Here is a 20469-nt window from a genome sequence, read left to right on the forward strand (position 1 = left end):
TACTTGAAAGCAACCCTCTGAGGTGAGCAGCAGCGGCGCCAGCTGTAGGGGGCAGAAGGGTGCTTCAGCTCCTTCAACATTTAGAAACATGGGGCTGAGCCCTTCCGATACTGAGGGGGCCGCCATCCCCCGCCGCCCCTGGGCGAGCGCCGGCACGACCCTCCGGCAACCCTCAAAGGGAGGCTGCCCGTCCCGGCAGGCGTTGCCCGACTGGGGGGGGGGGGTCGCGTGTGTGACGTCATGCACACACGACAGGCACCCCCCCCCCCAATGTTGGGCTCCACTCGGCGCGCCTGGTGAGCGGCTGCCGTCCTTTTTACGCCAAGTTATGTGAGCCGCCTGCGTGGCTGGCCAGGTTGGTGCCTCACCTTCGCTCGTGCACAACGTTCACCAAGGAAATAAAAGTGTAGCCGGTTAACTCGCGCGCTCCGCCCTTGCCTCCTTCCCCTTCTCCTGGAGAGAGAGAAGAGAAGAGAAAAGAAAAGCCGCCGCCGCCGCCGCTTTGTGCTGCTCTCGCTGCGCAGCCTATGTCCCCGAAAGTAGTTCCGACATTTCTCAGGTCCAGAGCGTGAGATTATGCAGCCGAGGAGGACCTGATTATTTGAGGCGAGAGCGAGCGAGGCGGCCAAAGGAGTCCCTCAGGAATGCGGCTGCCGCGGCGCCCCCTTTCCCGGGGGAGCTTCGGGGGGTGGGATCGCGAGCCCTTCGCGCGGCGGCCTTCGGGGAGTCGCTCCTGACTCCCAGCAGGAAAGAGGGAAAGAAACCCCGAAAGAGGAAGTGTGGGTTTTCGTATGCACATATGTGTGGTACTACATAGTTGCCATAGGTGGAGGGAGGAGGAGGAGGAGGAGGAGGAGGGATCTTTTCTCTTTGCATTCGGGAATCCAGGAGGGGAAGAAGAAGAAGAAGAAGAAGGGGGGGGGAGGAGGAGGAGGCTGAGGAAGGGGGATGTGCTCCTGCGCTTTTCCTTTCTCTCAGCTTTCCAAAGAGGAGGAGGAGGAGGAAGAAGAAGAAGAGGTTGCCTGAGGAGGAAGGAGTCGGGAAGGCGAGGGAACTGCCTGAAGAGCCGTAGCCTTTTGGCTTTGGAGGAGGAGGAGGAGGAGGAGGTGGCTGAGGCAGCAGGCATGGAGGACCGAGGGTTTCTCCGCGCTCTCCTTTTCCTCCTCCTTCTTTCCCGGGCGAAGAGCTGAGGGCGAAGCAGCCCTTTAACAGAAACAAAAGAGGAAAAGATTGGTGGCAGCTTCTCGCTCCTTCGCGGCGGCGTTTCCTTTTGTCGCGGCTTCCCTTGCTTCCTGCCTCTCTCCCCTCACACCCCGAAAGTATGAGAGGGCGGCCGAGGTGCTGCTGCTGCTCCCGCTGCTCTCGCTCTCCGCAGCCTCCGTCGCCTTCGCCGCCGCCACCGCCGCTGCTCCCGCCGCCGCCGCCTCCAGGTCCTCCCCGCCGCCGCCGCCGCCGGTGAGAGCCAGAGGAGAGAAGATGGGCGCCGTCCTGAGGAGCCTCCTGGTCTGCGGCTTGTGCTCCCTGACGAGAGGTGAGGCGGGGAGGCCCGGCGACGGGGCCAGAAGTTGCCAAGGAGCTTTTGGGAAAGGAGGGGTCCCCGGCAGGCAGGCACATCCTCGTGTTGTGTGTTTGTGTGTACGGTACGCATCTCCAGGGAAGGAAGGGGAGAGAAAGGGAAAGGCCTGGCTGGCCTGGAGAAGAGGGCCCCCTGGAAGGGGGCACAGCTCCTTCCTTCCTTCCTTCATTTCCTTGCCCAAATCCTGAAACATGGAGGATTTTGCAAAGTGGAGAGCTTGCCAGTACACACACACAAACACGCGGAATACAGTTCTCTTTCCTTTAGTTTCATGGAGGATTGATTTTAAGTTTTTCTTAAAACTTAACAGCATACCAGCCTTTATTAGATTTTGTGATCTTTGGGGAATTAGAACTTTGGAAAATTGTTTCCATCAATTAATTTCCAAGAAATGTGTGGCCATTGTAAACAAACAGCCCATTCCTATGTCTGTCTACTGGTGCTATTGATTGATAGTGGGGGGGACTTCTTTACAATGAATAATGTTTAGAATCGCGGACTTGATATTCTTGGTTGATTTTCCCTTAGCAAGGTCTCCGATCCTGGCTAAATAGTTACTTGGGAGTAAGCCACGTTGAAATGAGTGGAACTTACAGCAGTCAACATAGTTAAGATCAGGCTGGAAGCTGTAATTAATAATGCAATCCTATACAATTACCTGGGAGAGGCCTATTGAACTTAATGGCACTTACTTCTGTGTACAGGTAGGTAGCTGCATTGGTCTGCCGTAGTCAAAACAAAATAAAAAAAAATTCCTTCCAGGAGCACCTTAGAGACCAACTAAGTTTGTTATTGGTATGAGCTTTTGTGTGCATGCATGTATCTGAAGAAGTGTGCATGGACACAAAAGCTCATACCAATAACAAACTCAGTTGGTCTCTAAGGTGCTACTGGAAGGAATTTTTTTTAAATTTTACTTCTGTGGAGACATGTATAGGATTGCACTGCAGGCAAATAACACATTTTAGCTTGCAACTGTGCAGTCTGATCCACCAAGTTTAATGGAGTTTGCTTCCTTGTAATTGTGTGTGACATAATATTTAGCTCGCAATCACTTTGGAAAAGTTGAGTGACTCCTGAGCACACCTGTTTTTGGACATAAGTTCTGATGAATGAAGCAAGTGAAATTTACAGCTTGATCATAACCATGCATACTCAGAAATAATATTCAATTAATATCCCTTTATCCAAAGGGTATGAAATGTTCAGGTCTTCTGCCAAGAACAGCACACCAGCAGTATTTTTTATTGCATCTGTGAAGTCGGCATATCTTAATAGTATTTTCAGCCATATGAATTAGTTTGAGTTCATTTTGGGCAAAATGAAAAGTATCCCCAGATTTCAGGAAATGACAATTTTCATTTCAGAGACCAGACTGGAATAGATTTTTATATTTTTGTATCTGAAAATAAAAATAGGATATAATGGTCAGTTTATTCAGTATTTTATTTCATTTTTGTCTCTTCCCCCACCTCCCACTTCCTGTATTGTGGTGAGTAGAAGCTTCAGATACTCTACAGCTGATTTCCTGAAGCTGTTTCACATACTGTTTAGAAGAAATCTTTGTTCACAGTCATCTCAGAACTATTCTTTTTTGCTGCAGTGGAAGGAGAAGAATGCTTCTTGTATTTGTGTGTGAAAAGGAATCCTGTCTCAATTTTTTTGCTTGCTTTGACATTTTGGGGAGTTGAACTGGATTGGAGGGAGATCTAGAAAGGCAGTTGATAAAAACAACAAAAAACCCATGTGCAAGTATATTGTTGAACTTCAAGCTTTATGCATTTGTTTACCACATTGCATCTTCGTAGGAAAATAATATGCACATGTAATACCAAATATTCTATTTGAGGAATTATAGTTGATTTATATGGCTCTCTGATTTTCAAAGGAAAAAATGATTGTTTAAGTCATAAGTAGGCAAACTAGGGCCTGGGGGCTGGATTCGGCCCAATCACCTTTTAAATCCGGCCTGCGGACGGTCTGGAAATCAGTGTGTTTTTACATGAGTAGCATGTGTGCTTTTATTTAAAATGCATCTCTGGGTTATTTATGGGGCATAGGAATTCATTCACTTCCCCCCCCCCCCAAAAAAAATTGTCCGGCCCCCCACAAGGTCTGAGGGACAGTGGACCGGCCCCCTGCTGAAAAAGTTTGCTGACCCCTGGGTTAAATTAACTTTTTAATGCATAAAATATAGTCTAGTTGTGCTGTGTTGTCCATAATCAATAACCTGACTGAGAGTACAAAAATTAGCAGTGTTTTGCCACAAATTATTCTTTTCTTCAAATGTTATGCTATACTTCCATATTTATGAAAATTTCTATAGTGTATTGTAGAAAAAACGTTTCTAAAGATGCTTACTTTGTAATCAAATATGGATTTAATATGCTTACCATAGAATCAAAACTGGGTATATTGACTGCATTCAGATGATCATAACTTGGATTAATAATAGTTCCAGTTACAGGTGGGTAGCCGTGTTGGTCTGCCATAGTCAAAACAAAATCGAAAATTCTTTCTAGTAGCACCTTAGAGACCAACTGAGTTTGTTCCTGGTATGAGCTTTCGTGTGCATGCACACTTCTTCAGATACACAGTGTGTATCTGAAGAAGTGTGCATGCACACGAAAGCTCATACCAGGAACAAACTCAGTTGGTCTCTAAGGTGCTACTAGAAAGAATTTTCGATTTTGTTTTGGATTAATAATAATAGAATCAGAATCATAGAAGGGTCCCTGAGGGTCATCTAGTCCAACCCCCTGCATCGCAGGAATCACAGCTGAAGAATCCAAGGAGAGTCCACCACCTTCTGAACAATTCTTACCATCAGAAAGTTCTTCCTGATGTGTAGTTGGAATCTCCTTTATTGTAACTTGAATCCATTGGTCCATTCGGGTCCTACCCTCCTTAGCAGGAGAAAGCAAGCTTGCTCCATCCTCCATGGCACAGCCCTTTAGATAGTTCATGATGGCTGTCATATCACCTCTTATCCAGGCTAAGCATACTTAACTCTCTCAACCATTCCTTATAAGACTTTGTCTCCAGACCCTTGATCATCTTCACACATTCCAACTTGTCAACATTCCTTCTTGAATTGTGGTGCCTAGAACAGTACTCCAGGTGTGATCTGGCCAAGGCAGAATAGATCGTATCATGGATTAATTATGGTTTTCATGTTTATAAAAAAGGTAAAGGGACCCCTGACCATTATTTCCAGTCGTGGATGACTCTGGTGCTCATCTCTCTTTATTGGCCAAGGGAGCCGGCGTACAGCTTCTGGGTCATGTGGCCAGCATGACTAAGCCGCTTCTGGCGAACCAGAGCAGCGCACGGAAATGCCGTTTACCTTCCTGCCAGGCAGTACCTATTTATCTACTTGCACTTTGGCGTGCTTTCAAACTGCTAGGTTGGCAGGAGCAGGGACCGAGCAACAGGAACTCACCCCGTCGCAGGGATTCGAACCACCGGCAAGCCCTAGGCTCTGTGGTTTAACCCACAGCGCCACCTGCATGTTTATACTATTTTGCAAATTTTATTGGGTCACTTTTGTGTAAAATACAATAAATAATAATAAGCCCCAATATGAATGAGCCTTATGGCCACACACACCTGTTTCATACCCCACATCATGCTTGCAAAGCCATAAAGTCTTCAGTTAAGTTAATTTCATCAGAACCAAGAAACTGACCAATGGCTTCAGAAAAATCCAAGATATTGAAACCAAGAAACTCGTTAATTGCTTCAGAACAAGCCAGGAGAAAAAGCCAACTTCAAGTCTGGGATAATATAATGACTTATTCTGAAGCCCTTAACCATTGTTTCTGGTTCGATTCAGATGAAAAGGACAACTTTAGATAACAGAAGGCTTGTATGCTTGCTGAAGTTAAATGAAGGCTCATTTGAATTTGGCTATAGTACTGTATCTTCTATATGTTACATAATTTATATTGGATCTACGTGTGAGTTCAAGTGGGAATAAGAAAAGAGCATTTGAACTCTGATTGTAAGGTGAATTATTTTATCTTAGAAAATAATGGATGTTGGCTAGCTCTTTAGATTACTCAGAATTTCAGTATAAATGCCTTTGGATTACAGAGAGTTTGTGGCTGTGTATTTTACAGAGGACCAGTTAGTTAGTATATTACTGCTGAGAAAAATAGGAATTTGGTAGGGTATAGAGGGTTAAAGATTGTGTAAGCTTGTTAATTGGCTGATTAATGGTGTCAAGCTGCCAAAAGTTGGAGATCCAGTCATTGGGACCCCAATATTAAGATGTCACTTTTTAAAATATACAGGATGCACATAGCAATTTGTCATAAATATATGTGTATGGCCAGAAACTTTTACTATTAATATGTACTGGTTATCTTTTAGTTAGTATATTGTAAACTGTATAAAATGAGTATGCTTATATATAATGTATGATGTACTGATATTTGGGTGAAGAGAGACTGATTTCAAATTCCCACTCGGCCATGAAACTCATTGTGCAACCTTGGGCTAGTCACAGTCTCCCTGGTTAACCCCAGCATACAGTTTCACTATGAATATAAAATGGGGGGGGGGTCACCCTGAGTGTTACAAATACAATAAAATATTAATGCTGGATTGCTGTATCCTTTTTGTGCTGTACTGCTAGGGCTGCTAGTTTTGACTTCAATGAAAATCAAGCTAGGAAATTGCTTTCAAAAGCAACAGTAATTACTTGGCCATTAAATATGCAATCTGTTGGGACTCTATTTGCCAACTTGGCTAAAAACAGTTTTTTAGACAGTCTTTTTTTTTTTTTTTACTTTGGAAAATATATTTCCTGATGTAAGGCACCTAGGTAAACATACCTGACATGGGAATGCTCTTTACTAGACAAACTAACAGCTCAGTCCTATTTATGCTTCCTTTTTAGTGAGTTCCAAAGTTCATTAGGGCTTTCTGTACTCCTTTACGTTAATTCCAGAGTGGGTAGTTGTTAGTCACCATAGACTTGTGGTACTTTGGAGATTAGCATGTATTTTGTTGTGGCACAAGCCTTTGTGCATTACAAACCATCGGATGAAGTTTGCTCTAGTCCATGAATGCTTATTCTGTTAATTCTCAAGGAAACTTAATTAGTTATTCCTTGCATAATTACTTGGATGGAAATCTCATTGAACCAAGTGGTATTAATTTGCATGTAAACAAACACAAGGTCAGGTATAAACCTGCCAGGGTAGTATATATGAACAAAAATGGCATACAAGGATAATGCTCCCAGGGGGTAGGATTCTTTCTATCAATTGTTAATTTGGGAATTCACTGAGATTTTTGTAAACACCTTATTCCTGAGCTTGTGAGTGCTGTTGCACTATGCACTAATAAAGTCTGAGTTGCCGCTGAATATATGTAACACAGAACCACAGCAAATCCTGGCTGTCCCATGAGTGGTACTATATAGGTGTCACATTCACACTGGATACTATTTTAAAAATATTAATGCTCTGATTTTCCTATAATGGTCTGTTGAAAAGGAATTTCCCTTAAATAGTGTTCAAAATTCCCTAGGTGCCTGGTGCATTTTGCACCTGACTATAGGTTACTTGTGACCAAGTGAAGATGTCTGGGTGCCAGGGTGGTGCCTGACATCTCCATCTGGAGGTGCATGCCTAGGGATCATTGGATCTTGACTGTTTTCACACACTAATACCACATCCTGTATAATTCTATCAGTTACATTTTATCTGCACAATGAGAGTGAATTTCAGGAACCAAAATGCTGCTTCTGTGCAGCCTGAGCAGGAGCAATGAACAAGGTTATAGTTAGTTGTTTTCACTTGTCTTCACTTACCCCATCCCACTAACATGCTCACAGTTGTGAAGAATACTCTTATGAAAAAGTAGGAATCGGCTTGTATATATGTGGACTGTCCCTTAATCAAGTAACTTTTCTAGGTTAAGTTCTCAAAGTTATTAACCTAGCTCAAGCTTGTCACCTGAACTATCCCGATGTTTAACTGCTAATCAATCACAATCAGTCCATAATTTGAAAAATAAGATCTAGAGCAGTCTTGCCCTAAAATGGCAACTAAACATTCTGTTTTGGCAACTTCATCCCTAGTTTAAGGTACCATTTGGCACCTAGCTTCTATATCTGAGTTTCTAACACTGCCCCCAAAGCCCCACAGCAAATTTATAGTAATTAGGTCATTCTTATTCCATACCTTTTGCTGTCTCCTTGAAATAGCAACTTCTCAAGCTGTTACTTGTAAGCATAAGTGGGGAGTTGAATGAAATACCCAAATACTGTAAGTTTCACAGCTGGAAATAATGACCAGACTCTGGAGAGTTTGTAGCTTTCAACTTTTCTCTACTCTTAAAAATGTTGCTCACGCAAATCGTGCATGAAGAGACTATCAAATATTAATGGAGCATACTGGGGTGGCATTATTTCTATGAGCAGTGCAGCTATGATGCTGGAGCAGGTATACGAGACATTAAAATGTATTTCGTACAACTTACTCTCTATGTAGTACACTCTCAACTTCCATCTGCCCCTCAGTGTGGCCAGTGGTCAAGGATGATGGGAACTGGAGTCCAAAATGCATGAAGGAAAAATAGTTAGGCTATGATACTGTAACAAACATTTAAAAAAATAAAAATGGAATCGCTTTGATTGTATTCACACTGTGCTTTGATGTCCAGCTAGGGGGCAGAGGAAGCGCATTTCACTTCAGTTTTATTTATTTATTCTGCCATTTTAAAAAAGCACAAAATAAAGAACAAAATATTTCTCATAAAACACCAGCAATTAAAGATTTCAAATATTGAGTTGGCAGATGGAGAGAGCTCCCCTTTTTATTCTATATGAACACTTGGTTGTATCTGGTGCTGTGTGAACAGAATTTCTCTTGTGTAATGGGACTTTTTAAACCTTTCCTCCCACTGTGTACCCCCAAATCTGCTGCAGTTTATGAGAATTCACAGTGAACTTGGGGAGGATGTTCCATTGCTGAAGTAGAAGTCTGCTGTGCATGCTCGAAGTCACTGCTATACAATGATTTAAAGTAGAACTGCAATTTTGCTTTATTTACTAAAAGGTTCTGAGATAGCTAATGGCAAAATTTAAAAGCAATCAGCTTAAAAATCAAAATCAGTAGAACAGCAAAATCAAATCAGAAACAGCAACAAAAGTAGAAATGTCTGTGAAAGAACAGCCAAGGTAGCAAAATGCACCAGTTTATTAAAAGCATCAGAGAATAGGATTGTTTTACCTGGTGCTTAAAAGTTAGCAACTTAAGTACCGGCTGAGTGCTCCATGATCTTCATGCCACCACCGGAAAGACCCTATATTGTGTCACCATCCATTTGACCTCAGAAGGTGCGCGTGCAGAAAGAAGGGTGCCTGATTAAGATCTTTTAGAGTGAATGAGTTCGTTTGGACTTCCATTGTTTAGAATTGTGTGGATGCTTGAACCTTTGTTCATGCTGTGTGTTTAGATTTTTTTTTTTTACAGAAGCTCCATTTTTATGAATATAAGTTCCATAAAATTTCCAATTGTAAAGCAAAGTTTTAAAAAGAAATTTCCCTCAGTATCCAGTTTTTTGTTTCAGGATCAGGGTTATTTCGAAAACACTTCTCTTCTGTCCCTTCCACTCCACCAATAACAACACCAGTCGAATAATTATTTTTATTCAACATTGATGCATTAATGGCATCTTTAGGTTGCTATTAACAAACAACATATGCACAACAACAATGTTTTCTTCACTATAGCCATTTTCTCTTTAACTACATGTAGCATATCAGTAATAGTAGGATTGCTCTAGAAAAGTGTGCTGTACTCGGAAGAGATTTAATACTATCATGTGAAAGTATGATTACCTCTGCTCCATGCCTTGATGTATCTTCGGTGTTTTACTGTCACAGCAGTACAATTTTTCTTGAGTGTGTGTAACTCAGAGAGTATGTTACACTTTATCTCCTGAGAACTCCTTATTACTCTGTGTTCAATAGCCAGGATGTGTCCTGCACTTTTAGCTTTACTTTTGTTTAGAATTAAGTAGGCTTTTTCGTGTATGCACAGAAAATCCAAAGATAACTGAACACACAAGAGCTGAGAAGCAGCCTTGAAAAGAAAACACTTGACATAGCTGCCAAAACTTAATTCTCCTCATCTCTTCTTTGTTAGTTTGAAAATATTATTTCATCCTAAATTGCCTCAGACAAGGTACCAAGTAGCCATTAGTGCCTAAATTGAGCATGGCAGATGCACCTGAATTGCTACAGGTGTTAGGAAACAGGTTCCTTTTCTTTTTGTAGAAATACTTACACTACTTCTAAATACTCTCTCTCTTTTTTTATTAATCTCTCTCAATATTTTTATTGATTTTCCAATATTGTTCCAATAACAGCCTCATTATAACAATGCCAATTTTATCCAATTAATACAATTATTAAAACCAATTATTTATATACCAAATTATACAATTTAGTTAAAGTGACTTCCTCGTGTGCTAGTTTTGATGGGTTTCTCTGTTTTTTTTTTTATTCTTTGTGTTCCGAAATCTTAATAATTTTCAGTTACATACCCTTCAAGATAGTAATCCTTTATACAGCAGCTACAATCTTATGGTTTCAATTTGTGTTAATATACCGGGTATTAAGTAATTTATAAAGTATTAAGTAGTGGGTGGACATAGCAGACGACACAGAGATTTCTCCAAGCAGCTCTTTATTCTTAAACTGGAACTGAACTGAACAACACAAACAGCTCAGCCGACCTGCTTTTATGGGCAGCCGGCTGACAACATTGTAACAACAATAACCCTGGGTTTCCCGCCTAAATTAACTGACGTGGACCTGAGTGAAAAAAATACACAACACCCCTGGTGGCCTAGGGTGAGAACACATAACATATATATACCCTGTTTCTCCTAAAATAAGACATAGCCATAAAATAAGCCATAGCAGGATTTCTATGCATTTGCGAAATATAAGCCGTTCCCCAAAAATAAGCCATACCCCAAAAATAAGCCATAGTGACGTGGTACCTCCCATTAAAACAGCCTGGAGAGGCGTGGTTATGCAGCGTACCGATGCGACGCGGTTAAAATAAGACATCCCCTGAAAATAAGCCATACTGTGTTTTGTTGAGCAAAAAAATAAAATAAGGCGGTGTCTTATTTTAGGAGAAACACGGTATACATAACATAAAGTTTCAAGTGAAGTACAGTAGTACCTCTGATTACGAATGGGATCTTTTCCAGAGGCCTGGCCGTATCCCGAAAATTTCGTAACTGGAGGACAACTTCTGCGCACATTTGCGGCGGTGCAGAGCACTTCTGCACATGTGCGAAGCTGCAAGCCCACTTCTGGGTTTGCCCCAGCCGTAACCCAAAGATTCCGTAACCTGGAGGTTATGCAACATATACCACTGTACTCAGTCTGTAATCATTGTTCTTTCCCTCGTGTGGTAATTCCACCCCACATGATATTGTCCCAGCCCTATATGGTATTGTGTCCTTAATTCTTCCAACTGTTGATATTTCCCATCATGACTCAGGGGAAGCGGTTGTCTCACAGTTTTCCAAAAGCCTCTGCATCGTTTCGTCCTGTGATTCAAGAGCTTGTTAGAGACCCCTCTGTTTCAACAAATAAACTGTCCTCACCATTTTTTCCAGCCTAGAAAAAGCGGTCTGATTCCAAACTGCCAATGATTAATAAGAAAACCTCTGCCTTTGCAGCTGGCAGACTCCTTTCCTCCTTTCAGCTGAAAATTTATAGTCGCTTATCTTTCCAGTTAGATTACATTCCAAATTGTCTCAGTCTCCTTCGCATTCCTTTGAAAATAACGGAGAGCAGGGATGGTTTCGTTCTATATTCCAACATAGTCCTTTAAAAAGGTGAAACTTTCCCCTCTTTCTCTCTCCATTCCATTCCTCTCACACACACAGTTCCAGTTTGATATTGAATTTCATGTCATTAATCCAGTTTCTTCCACGCTCACTTTTTATATTGTGTTTTAACCTTGCATTCTGAGGTGGGTTGCCGAATCAGAAATGTAGAAGAAAAACTTTGAAAAACAACCATAGGCTCCCCTCCCTCTACCGTCTCTGGCACCAAATGAAACCTTATCTCAATTCCAACCTTTAAATCCTTGTAGCTGAGGTGTTCCAGTTTGTCAACTCAATGCCTCTGGCACGTGCCTGTAAAAAGGTAATGGTACTCCTGACAATTAGGTCCAGTTGCGGACAACTCTGGGGTTACGGCGCTCATCTTGCTTTACTGGCCGAGCGAGCCGACGTTTGTCCGCAGACAGTTTCTCTGGGTCATGTGGCCAGCATGACTAAGCCGCTTCTGGTGAACCAGAGCAGTGCACGGAAATGCCGTTTACCATCCCACTGGAGTGGTACCTATTTATCTACTTGCACTTTGACATGCTTTCAAACTGCTAGGTTGGCAGGAGCAGGGAGCTCACCCCGCCGCGGGGATTCGGACTGCTGAGCTTCTGATTGGCAAGCCCTAGGCTCTGTGGTTTAGACCACAGCACCACCCACATTTTTTTCAACTCATCGCCTCTGGCACTGCCTGTACTTTATTCCAATTAAAGCCCAATTAGCAGGATATCCTCTGCTTCCAGGAACGGTGGGGGGGGGGTTCATGGCAGTTGGAGTGCTTATGCACCCAGTGCCTTTGCCTGCCCTGTCATTACATAGGGAAGCGAGTGCCAGACTGCAGGGCAATGTGCAGGTGAGAGCCGTTCCTTTTCCACCCAGAGAGGAATCCAAAGAATGAGTTTCCCACATCATTTTTTCTTTATCTCTGTCTCTCCCTGTGGTGTCGAGGGAAACCTCCATTCCTGGCGCAGGAGGAAACAGGAAGTCTATAAATACTCTCATACTACTTATAAACCTGCCAGAAGTGTTGAAACTACAGATTGGAGAAAAATACTGTTAAGAATTATATGGGCATGCTAATAAATTAGTGGGATTTTATGGAATCAGTTTCAATAATAAGTTATGGGCAAAAGGGTGGTAAAGCAGAGTTTCTCCTATGCTCCTCTCCCACTGGCTTACTGGGGCTAGAGCCAGGGCTTTTTTCAGTCAGAACTTGCCAGAACTCAGTTCTGGCACCTCTCAGGTGGGCTCCATTGCCATTATAAGAGAATAAGGGAGGCGTTAATAGTGAGTACCTCTTGTTCTAGAAAAATAGCACTGCTGAGAGCAATGAAGAACTGTGATCCACTCAGACTCCTTCCATGCACAGGTAATTTTCAGGTTGGATTTATGCAATGTGCTTTAAATGAGGCCATCATAGAAGACAGTTCAGAAACTGAAACTAGTCCAGATCAGTGTTGCTACACTGCTAACTTAACCTGGGATCACCTATGTTAAAACATTGACTTCTGGACAGTTTCTGAGCTCAATTTCAAGTGCTAACCTTAACCTTTAAAACAGAGGTCCTCAAACTTTCTACCTCCTGGGCCCATTGAGAGGACTGAAAGTTATTGAGGCCTGTCAATTGCAAAATAATGATGCAGAGGCAGAGCCAGTCACAAATGACAGAGGATGGAAATGGGGTTTCACATAATCAACTGGCAATTACTGGCCACTGGTCACTTCCTACTAATCCTTTGGAAATAGCTAAATTCTTAGTGAATTTGTTGTAGCAGTTAGTTTTATAGTCCAGTTTTTCTCAAGTTAAGTACATCATTTCTTAGCCTCCACATTTCAAACAGAATTTGCTGATTGAGAAGTACTAGGTGGAGAAGGCCTTTCATGATGAATTCTTCCCCGCATACCTCAAAGGTATTTTTACTCATCTCTTGTGATGTCTTCCCATCTTCTTTAACACTTAAAGTGAACTGTATTGCTGCTCCCCAAAAAACTAGCAGTTTCCATCCCTTCTCATTTTATGTTTAAAACTTTGTTATAACCGTTTCCCCCTTACCTATTCCTTATCGTACAGGTATTAGGATTGTTGTTATGTTGTCTTTAAAATGTCACCTTTTATTTCTCTCTTTAATTTCTGTTAATGCTTGTGCTCAGAAAAGGAAGGAGAAGTATCCTGGCTTGTCATAAGATTGGGCTGGAAGGTGGAGGATTGGGTGTGTTGGTCTGAGGTGCACCAGCAACTTCAGGCATTGCTCCTTTTCTTCTCTCAGAGTCCTCCCTGTTCTTTCACTTCCTTTCCACATGCTTGAACAGATATATTTCCTTCTTTTTCTCCCCTCCATCTTTGCATGTTACTTTTATACTCTCGTTGCACACTCTGATCAACTCCTGCTCCTATGTTTTGTTTTGTTTTTTGTTTGTTTTTGCACAGACAAGAAGCTGCTGCTTCTGACATCAATCTAAAACCCCTAAGCTTAGGTGGTGTGTCGGAGTGGGGTAGTGGAGCTGCACCGCTTAGGTCCACAATCCTGTCAACCTCAACCAGCATGGCCAGTGGCCAGGGATGATGGGAGTTGTAGTCCCAACAACATTGCAATGACCTCAGATTCCTCATTCCTACCCAACATGGCTAAAGACCCAAATACCTGTCTCTTCTCATAGCACTCTGTTAGTTACTGAAATTGCCACCCGAAGCATTTCTCTGGGTTCTACTGCCATCTGAAGTACAGTGGGTGGCATCAGGAGAGAAATACTTTTCAATACTGCCTTTTCACCTTTGAAATACCCTCCTTAGATAGGCATACATTGTCCCAAGCAAAAACAATTTTAAGAAATATGAATGTTTTACTTAGAACTGCTTTGACTTTACAGTCTGTTTGCATGATCTGTTGTTTTTGTTATGTTTGTTTAGTTTTATTGTTTCTTACTGCAGTACTTTGTTAGCTGTCCGGGCTCCATGCACTTGGAGAGGGCTCTTTGGAGCCAGACAGTCGATAACCCTGGTTAATTCCACATTCTAGCAGGCCACCAGGGAATCAGCTGAAAGGCCATCAACATGGGATAAAGTATCTCCTACCACTCTCTGAAAACCATTTGGATCCATTAAGTGGCGGGGGCGGACCATCCGAATCAGTCCTACCTCCCTGCAGAGGGGAAGAGTCTCAGAGAAGTCCAGTTGTACCAGGAAGTGATCCGACTATGGCACTTCTTTTGTTTCACTTTTAGTTAGTGTCAGATCCCCCACATCCATAGAGGTGAACACCAGGTCTAAGGCATGTCCGCGACTATGAGTTGGGCCAAATGTATTCAGGGACAGTCCCATGGAGGCCATGCTTGCCACGAAGTCCCAAGTGGCCCCTTGTAAGGTTGTGTCAGCATGGATGTTAAAATCCCCTAGGACAACCAAACTAGGTGTCTCCAGGAGAACATCTGCCACGACCTGAAGCAGCTCGGGCAGGGAGTCCTTGGTGCAGCGGGGGGGGGGGGGGTTACACCAAAAGGAATCCTGTACTGCCCCTATTGCCCAACTTCCAGAACATGCACTCAGAAAACTGGGTCTTCCCAATAGGACACCTGGTGCAAGCTAATGACTTCCTTAAAAATCTCTGCAACCCCCCCTCCCCACCCACATGACCTGGGTTGTTGAGTGCAAGAGAAACCTGGTGGACAAGCAGCAACAAGAACAGGCCCATCTGCTTCATCCAACCAAGTCTCTCTTACACATGCCAGGTCAAGTCCTCCATACACGATCAAGTGCTACTCGCATTGGTATGCTTTTGAACTGTTAGGTTTGCAGAAGCTGGGACAGAGCAACGGGAGATCACCCCGCCGTGCAAATTCAAACCACCGACCTTCCGACCTGCAAGCCCAAGTTGCTCAGTAGTTTAGACCACAGTGCCACCCGCTTTCGCTCCCAGCCGTATTATGGCACCAACCATATTAATAACTTTATTATTGAACAATGTTTATATACTGCTTGATTGCAAGAAACCCTACAAGCAGTTGTCAAAAATATAAAAAGCAGTTAAAAGCAACTATTTAAAATTCAAAAGATGATTAAAATCAACAGTAGTAGCTAAAAAGAAATAGACAGGTATAACCTCTACATGTCTTGGTAGGATTGCCTAAACAAAAAGGTTGTAATGAAAAAGTACATGAAAGGTCAATGATGTCTGATGTCAATAGGTAAGGAGTTCCAAAGGTACCTTCTACCACTAAAATGTCAATTTCTTACAAGTGCAGAATTAATATTATGTGGCACCTGTAACTGCCAGTTCTATAGGTCAAAGCAGCGGACTCGTTGTATATGGACTAATTGGCCCATCATGTGATGTGCTCTTATTACCTTACTGCAAATGAGCTTGTGACTTATGTTCAGTGTGGTTCCTGGAACTGGAAAATTTGCCGTCCTTTTTTCTAAGCAAGTGTTGTTGTCGTTTAGTCGTGTCCGACTCTTCTTGACCCCATGGACCAGAGCACGCCAAACAAGTGTATGCATAAATAAATCCTGTTTGAGAGCTGACTAGGGAATAAAGAGAGTTGTCTAGTTTTGGATGAGCCTTCTTTCCAGGCAACCAGGCAGAGAAACGTTCTTTGGCATTTTGGCCCCAAATAAACTAACACAGGTGGCGCTGTGGGTTAAACCACAGAGCCTAGGGCTTGCTGATCAGAAGGTCGGTGGTTCGAATCCCTGCGATGGGGTGAGCTCCCGTTGCTCAGTCCCAGCTCCTGCCCACCTAGCAGTTTGAAAGCACGTCAAAGTGCAAGTAGATAAATAGGTACCGCTCTGGCGGGAAGGTAAACGGCGTTTCCGTGCGCTGCTCTGGTTTGCCAGAAGCGGCTTAGTCATGCTGGGCACATGACCCAGAAGCTGTACGCCGGCTCCCTCGGCCAGTAACGCGAGATGAGCGCCACAACCCTAGAGTCGGACACAACTGGACCTAATGGTCAGGGGTCCCTTTACCTTTACCTTAAACTAACAGATAGGTGTGAGGTTTGTGCATGTGTGCCCACACATTCTCTTGTGTGTTGCTAACTTTGGATGACTGTTTACAAACAAAATTGCTTTGCTGCATGAAACATTGAGTCTTCATCTGGGGCCAATCAGATGTGTCTGGAAATTCATAAGCAACTTGTGGATCATCAGAAGTATACTGCCTCTAAATGTGTAGGCTCTGCTCAGCTATCCTCCTTAGTAAAGCGCCTTTGACAGATCTAAAACAATCTAAGCCAGTGCACATTTTTAGTATTTGTGGCAGTACAACCTATCATTTAATGATGTGTGGTGTGAAGAAGTGCTTTTTGTCTTCTTGTCCAGACCCTAGGACTGGTCAGCTTAATTGTGTGTCTCCTGTGCTCTTACCTTATGAGTGGAGGAGAAAGACTATATCCATTCTTACTTGCAAAGCTCTTGCAGTGTTAAGAGTGAGTTATTGAAGTTGTTGTAACTATGATCACGATCACCTGTGATTTCAAATCCCTCATATTTTTTTAGAAAGTTGATAACACTGGAAGTTTTTAAATACAAATTAAATATTAACTTGCTAATTACTTCATGTTGTGACTTGATTCTGTTGTATCCTTAATTTGTGCATAGCCCAGCTTAATGCTTTTCTCTTCTTTCATAGGTTCTCCTCTGTTGCTATATGCAAATCGGCGTGACCTGCGACTGGTAGACGCTGCACAGGTGAATGAGAATGCTACAGTTGTGGTGGGTGGCTTGGAGGATGCAGCTGCTGTGGACTTTGTATTCATCCACAGCTTGATATACTGGAGTGATGTAAGCGAAGAAGCCATTAAGCGAACAGAATTCAACAAATCGGGAAGTGTGCAAAATGTGGTTATTTCTGGGCTTTTATCACCTGATGGGCTAGCTTGTGATTGGCTAGGCGAAAAACTATACTGGACGGATTCTGAAACAAACCGGATTGAAGTTTCCAATTTAGATGGATCTTTGCGAAAAGTTTTATTCTGGCAAGAATTGGATCAACCCAGAGCAATTGCCTTAGATCCTGCACGAGGGTAAGTTTTATTGTCCTTTAAAACTCTTGGTTGAGTGGGGGACAACTTTTGCTAGCTTGGTAGAAGTTCCTAGGAAAAGAGCACAGATCAAAATTCATTTTGCTACAGCATTAGCTGCCAAAGGCTATATTCCAGTTGCAGTGTAATGGTGTGTTTATTACTAGGTGAACCTTTCTTGCAGAATGTTCTCTTTCTGAACTTCTGTTTGTGTCCTGAAAAGCTGTTCAGTTATCAAACAAACTAAGAAGACTAAATATGTTAGTATTCATTCATTTAATACCTTGGATTGCAGCTTCACCCTCTCCTTCCCACCTCATTGCTGTGTCACAGTTTTCTTTATGGATACAGAACTCTGGTGGAAAATTACTGTTTTTAGCACCATGAAATCAAATGACCATTTAGAATGTAACAGAAGCAAAACCACAATCTAAATTTGACAAAGGAATTCAGGAAAGAATATAAACTGATGTAATTGCACGTAAAATAATAGCTCATATAAATGTGAGCCCTGGACCACAGGTATGCAACATGGTGCCCTACAGATGTTGCTGGACTCCCAACTGTGTGGCAGTACTGGTATATTGTGTGTGTGCTTAAAGATTTGCACTGGCTTCCAGTTATCCACCAGGCTGAGTTCAAGGTGCTACTACTGGTATATGTTTGTTGTTGTTTAGTCGTGTCTGACTCTTCGTGACCCCATGGACCAGAGCACGCCAGGCACTCGTGTCTTCCACTGCCTCCTGCAGTTTGGTCAGACTCATGTTGGTAGCTTTGAGAACACTGTCCAACCATCTCGTCCTCTGTCATCCCCTTCTCCTTGTGCCCTCAGTCTTTCCCAACATCAGGGTCCTTTCAAGGGAGTCTTCTCTTCTCATGAGGTGGCCAAAGTATTGGAGCCTCAGCTTCAGGATTTGTCCTTCCAGTGAGCATTCGGGGCTGATTTCCTTAAGAATGGGTAGGTTTGATCTTTTTGCAGTCCATGGGACTCTCAAGAGTCTCCTCCAGCACCATAATTCAAAAGCATCAATTCTTTGGCGATCAGCCTTCTTGATGGTCCAGCTCTCACTTCCATACATTACTACTGGGAAAACCATAGCTTTAACTATACAGACCTTTGTCGGCAAGGTGATGGCTCTGCTTTTTAAGATGCTGTCTAGGTTTGTCATTGCTTTTCTCCCAAGAAGAAGGTATCTTTTAATTTTGCGCTCTCCTCTTTCACCCTCATTATATATAGAACCCACAATTGCCAGTTTACTTATGAGATTGTCATGCACAGTGTCTATTCTGCGTGTGTCAGGTGTCATGCCTTTAGTATGTCAGGAACTGCACTTTGGAACTTCCTGCCTAATGACATTAGGCAGGTGCTATTATTGTATTCTTTTTGAAGCTTGTTGAAAATGTGTCTGTTTTGGCAGGCCTATTCACACATGATTGGCTACATATTTTATTGTGTTGCATTGTTTTTAGATGTTTTTAACAAGTTTAAAATATTTTAAACATGTTTTATTTTTTATTTTTATTACAGGAGTGTTTGCCATCCTTGGCTCCTTTGGTAGGAAGGGCGGGATATAAATCCGATAAATAAAAATACAGTGGTACCTCAGGTTACAAACCCTTCAGGTTACAAACTCCGCTAACCTTGGGTTGAGAACTTTGCCCCAGGATGAGAATGGAAATCGCGCACCAGTGGCACGGCGGCAGTGGGGGGCTCCATTAGCAGAAGTGCACCAGGTTAAGAACGGTTTCAGGTTAAGAACGGACCTCCGGAACAAATTAAGTTCGTAACCCGAAGTACCATTGTATTTTAAGACTATTGTATTTTAATATTTTGTTGGAAGCCGCCCAGAGTGGCTGGGGAAACCCAGCCAGATGGGCAGGGTATAAATAAATTATTATTATTATCATTATTATTATTATTATTATTATTACCACTTAAACAACTCCTATCAACCAGCATGGTCAGGGTTCTGGAATTATAGAGCTTATAGTAGGAGAGCACAGCATTAGCTACCCTTGCTCCAGACAAATTAATTTTTAAACTATTCAAAGAATGGTGTGAATCCTTAAAGGTAGATTGCCACTACTTTTTAATGAACCTAGAGACATGTTTCTGTTAAAGTCTGCTGGTACATCAATGAGCTATCTACAGTACTTCTATAATGAGAAACTAATGGAGGATTGTTGATTGTGTGTCTAAGGCAGAGCTTTCCAAACGGTGTGCCACGACACATTAGTGTGTCGGCCGCAGTGTGTAGGTGTGTCAAGCAAATGCTCCCTGTGCTCCTCCGAGGGCTGGAAAGGGGTTAGTTTAACCTCCAGTTTGCTAGTAAAACTGAATTACTGTGTTGCGAAATGATGCATGTCTAAAAAGTGTGTCACCAACATGAAAAGTTTGGAAAACTCTGGTCTAAGGCATACTCTCAGTTCATGGTGAAATCGAACAGACCGGTATGAAATGTTTGCATGCTTTTGAACACTTCCTCAAATCCTTTTCAGTGTACAGGGATTCCTTGGCAGACTAATCAAAATGGAAAATGTTCCATGACATTGGTCAAGATGTGAGTTGCTTTCCATGTACAGTATGCTTTTTTAGACATCTTAATTACTGAGCTAAAAAAGTATTTTTCTTTTGAGGAAAAAAAGTAACATTGTTTTCTGTGTCTGTCTGCACATCAGTTCCCATGTGACTACAACGCTATCCCTTATTCATATGGTATTAATTGCAACTCATAAAAACCTAGTGTGGGCTACAAGATTTATTAACTTCCTTGAACTTGTCATTTTAAGTGTTGCCAGCAGCTCATTAGTAACATTTTTGGGGCTTCACTCAGTTTTTTTTGTATCTTCACCTTGTTGTCGCTTTGACACTGAAGTGGTTTTGACAGGTGAAATGCTAAACTTGTTAAATGGCTCAAAGATTGTGTAGAATTGTGTTACTGTGCATGTATGGACATTTACCAAGTTCTGTGAACTTTGCATTGAATCATGGCTAAATGATCTGTTAC

General features: G+C 42.5%; 1 protein-coding gene across 3 annotated transcripts in view; it reads left to right on the forward strand.

Annotated features, from left to right (window-relative positions):
• The first annotated feature begins 1438 nt into the window (after nt 1-1438).
• LRP6 (LDL receptor related protein 6) overlaps nt 1439-20469 on the forward strand; it is a 98641-nt gene continuing 79610 nt past the window's right edge. For all 3 annotated transcript variants that reach the window (XM_033148244.1, XM_033148243.1, XM_033148245.1), the window contains exons 1-2: nt 1439-1531; nt 17071-17464. In XM_033148244.1, coding sequence (XP_033004135.1) covers nt 1477-1531; nt 17071-17464 — 449 coding nt within the window. In that variant the 5' untranslated portion in view covers nt 1439-1476. The remainder of the gene's footprint in view (nt 1532-17070; nt 17465-20469) is intronic.

Source organism: Lacerta agilis, chromosome 5 (genome assembly GCF_009819535.1).
Source record: "Lacerta agilis isolate rLacAgi1 chromosome 5, rLacAgi1.pri, whole genome shotgun sequence".
Classification (NCBI taxonomy): Eukaryota; Metazoa; Chordata; class Lepidosauria; order Squamata; family Lacertidae; genus Lacerta; species Lacerta agilis.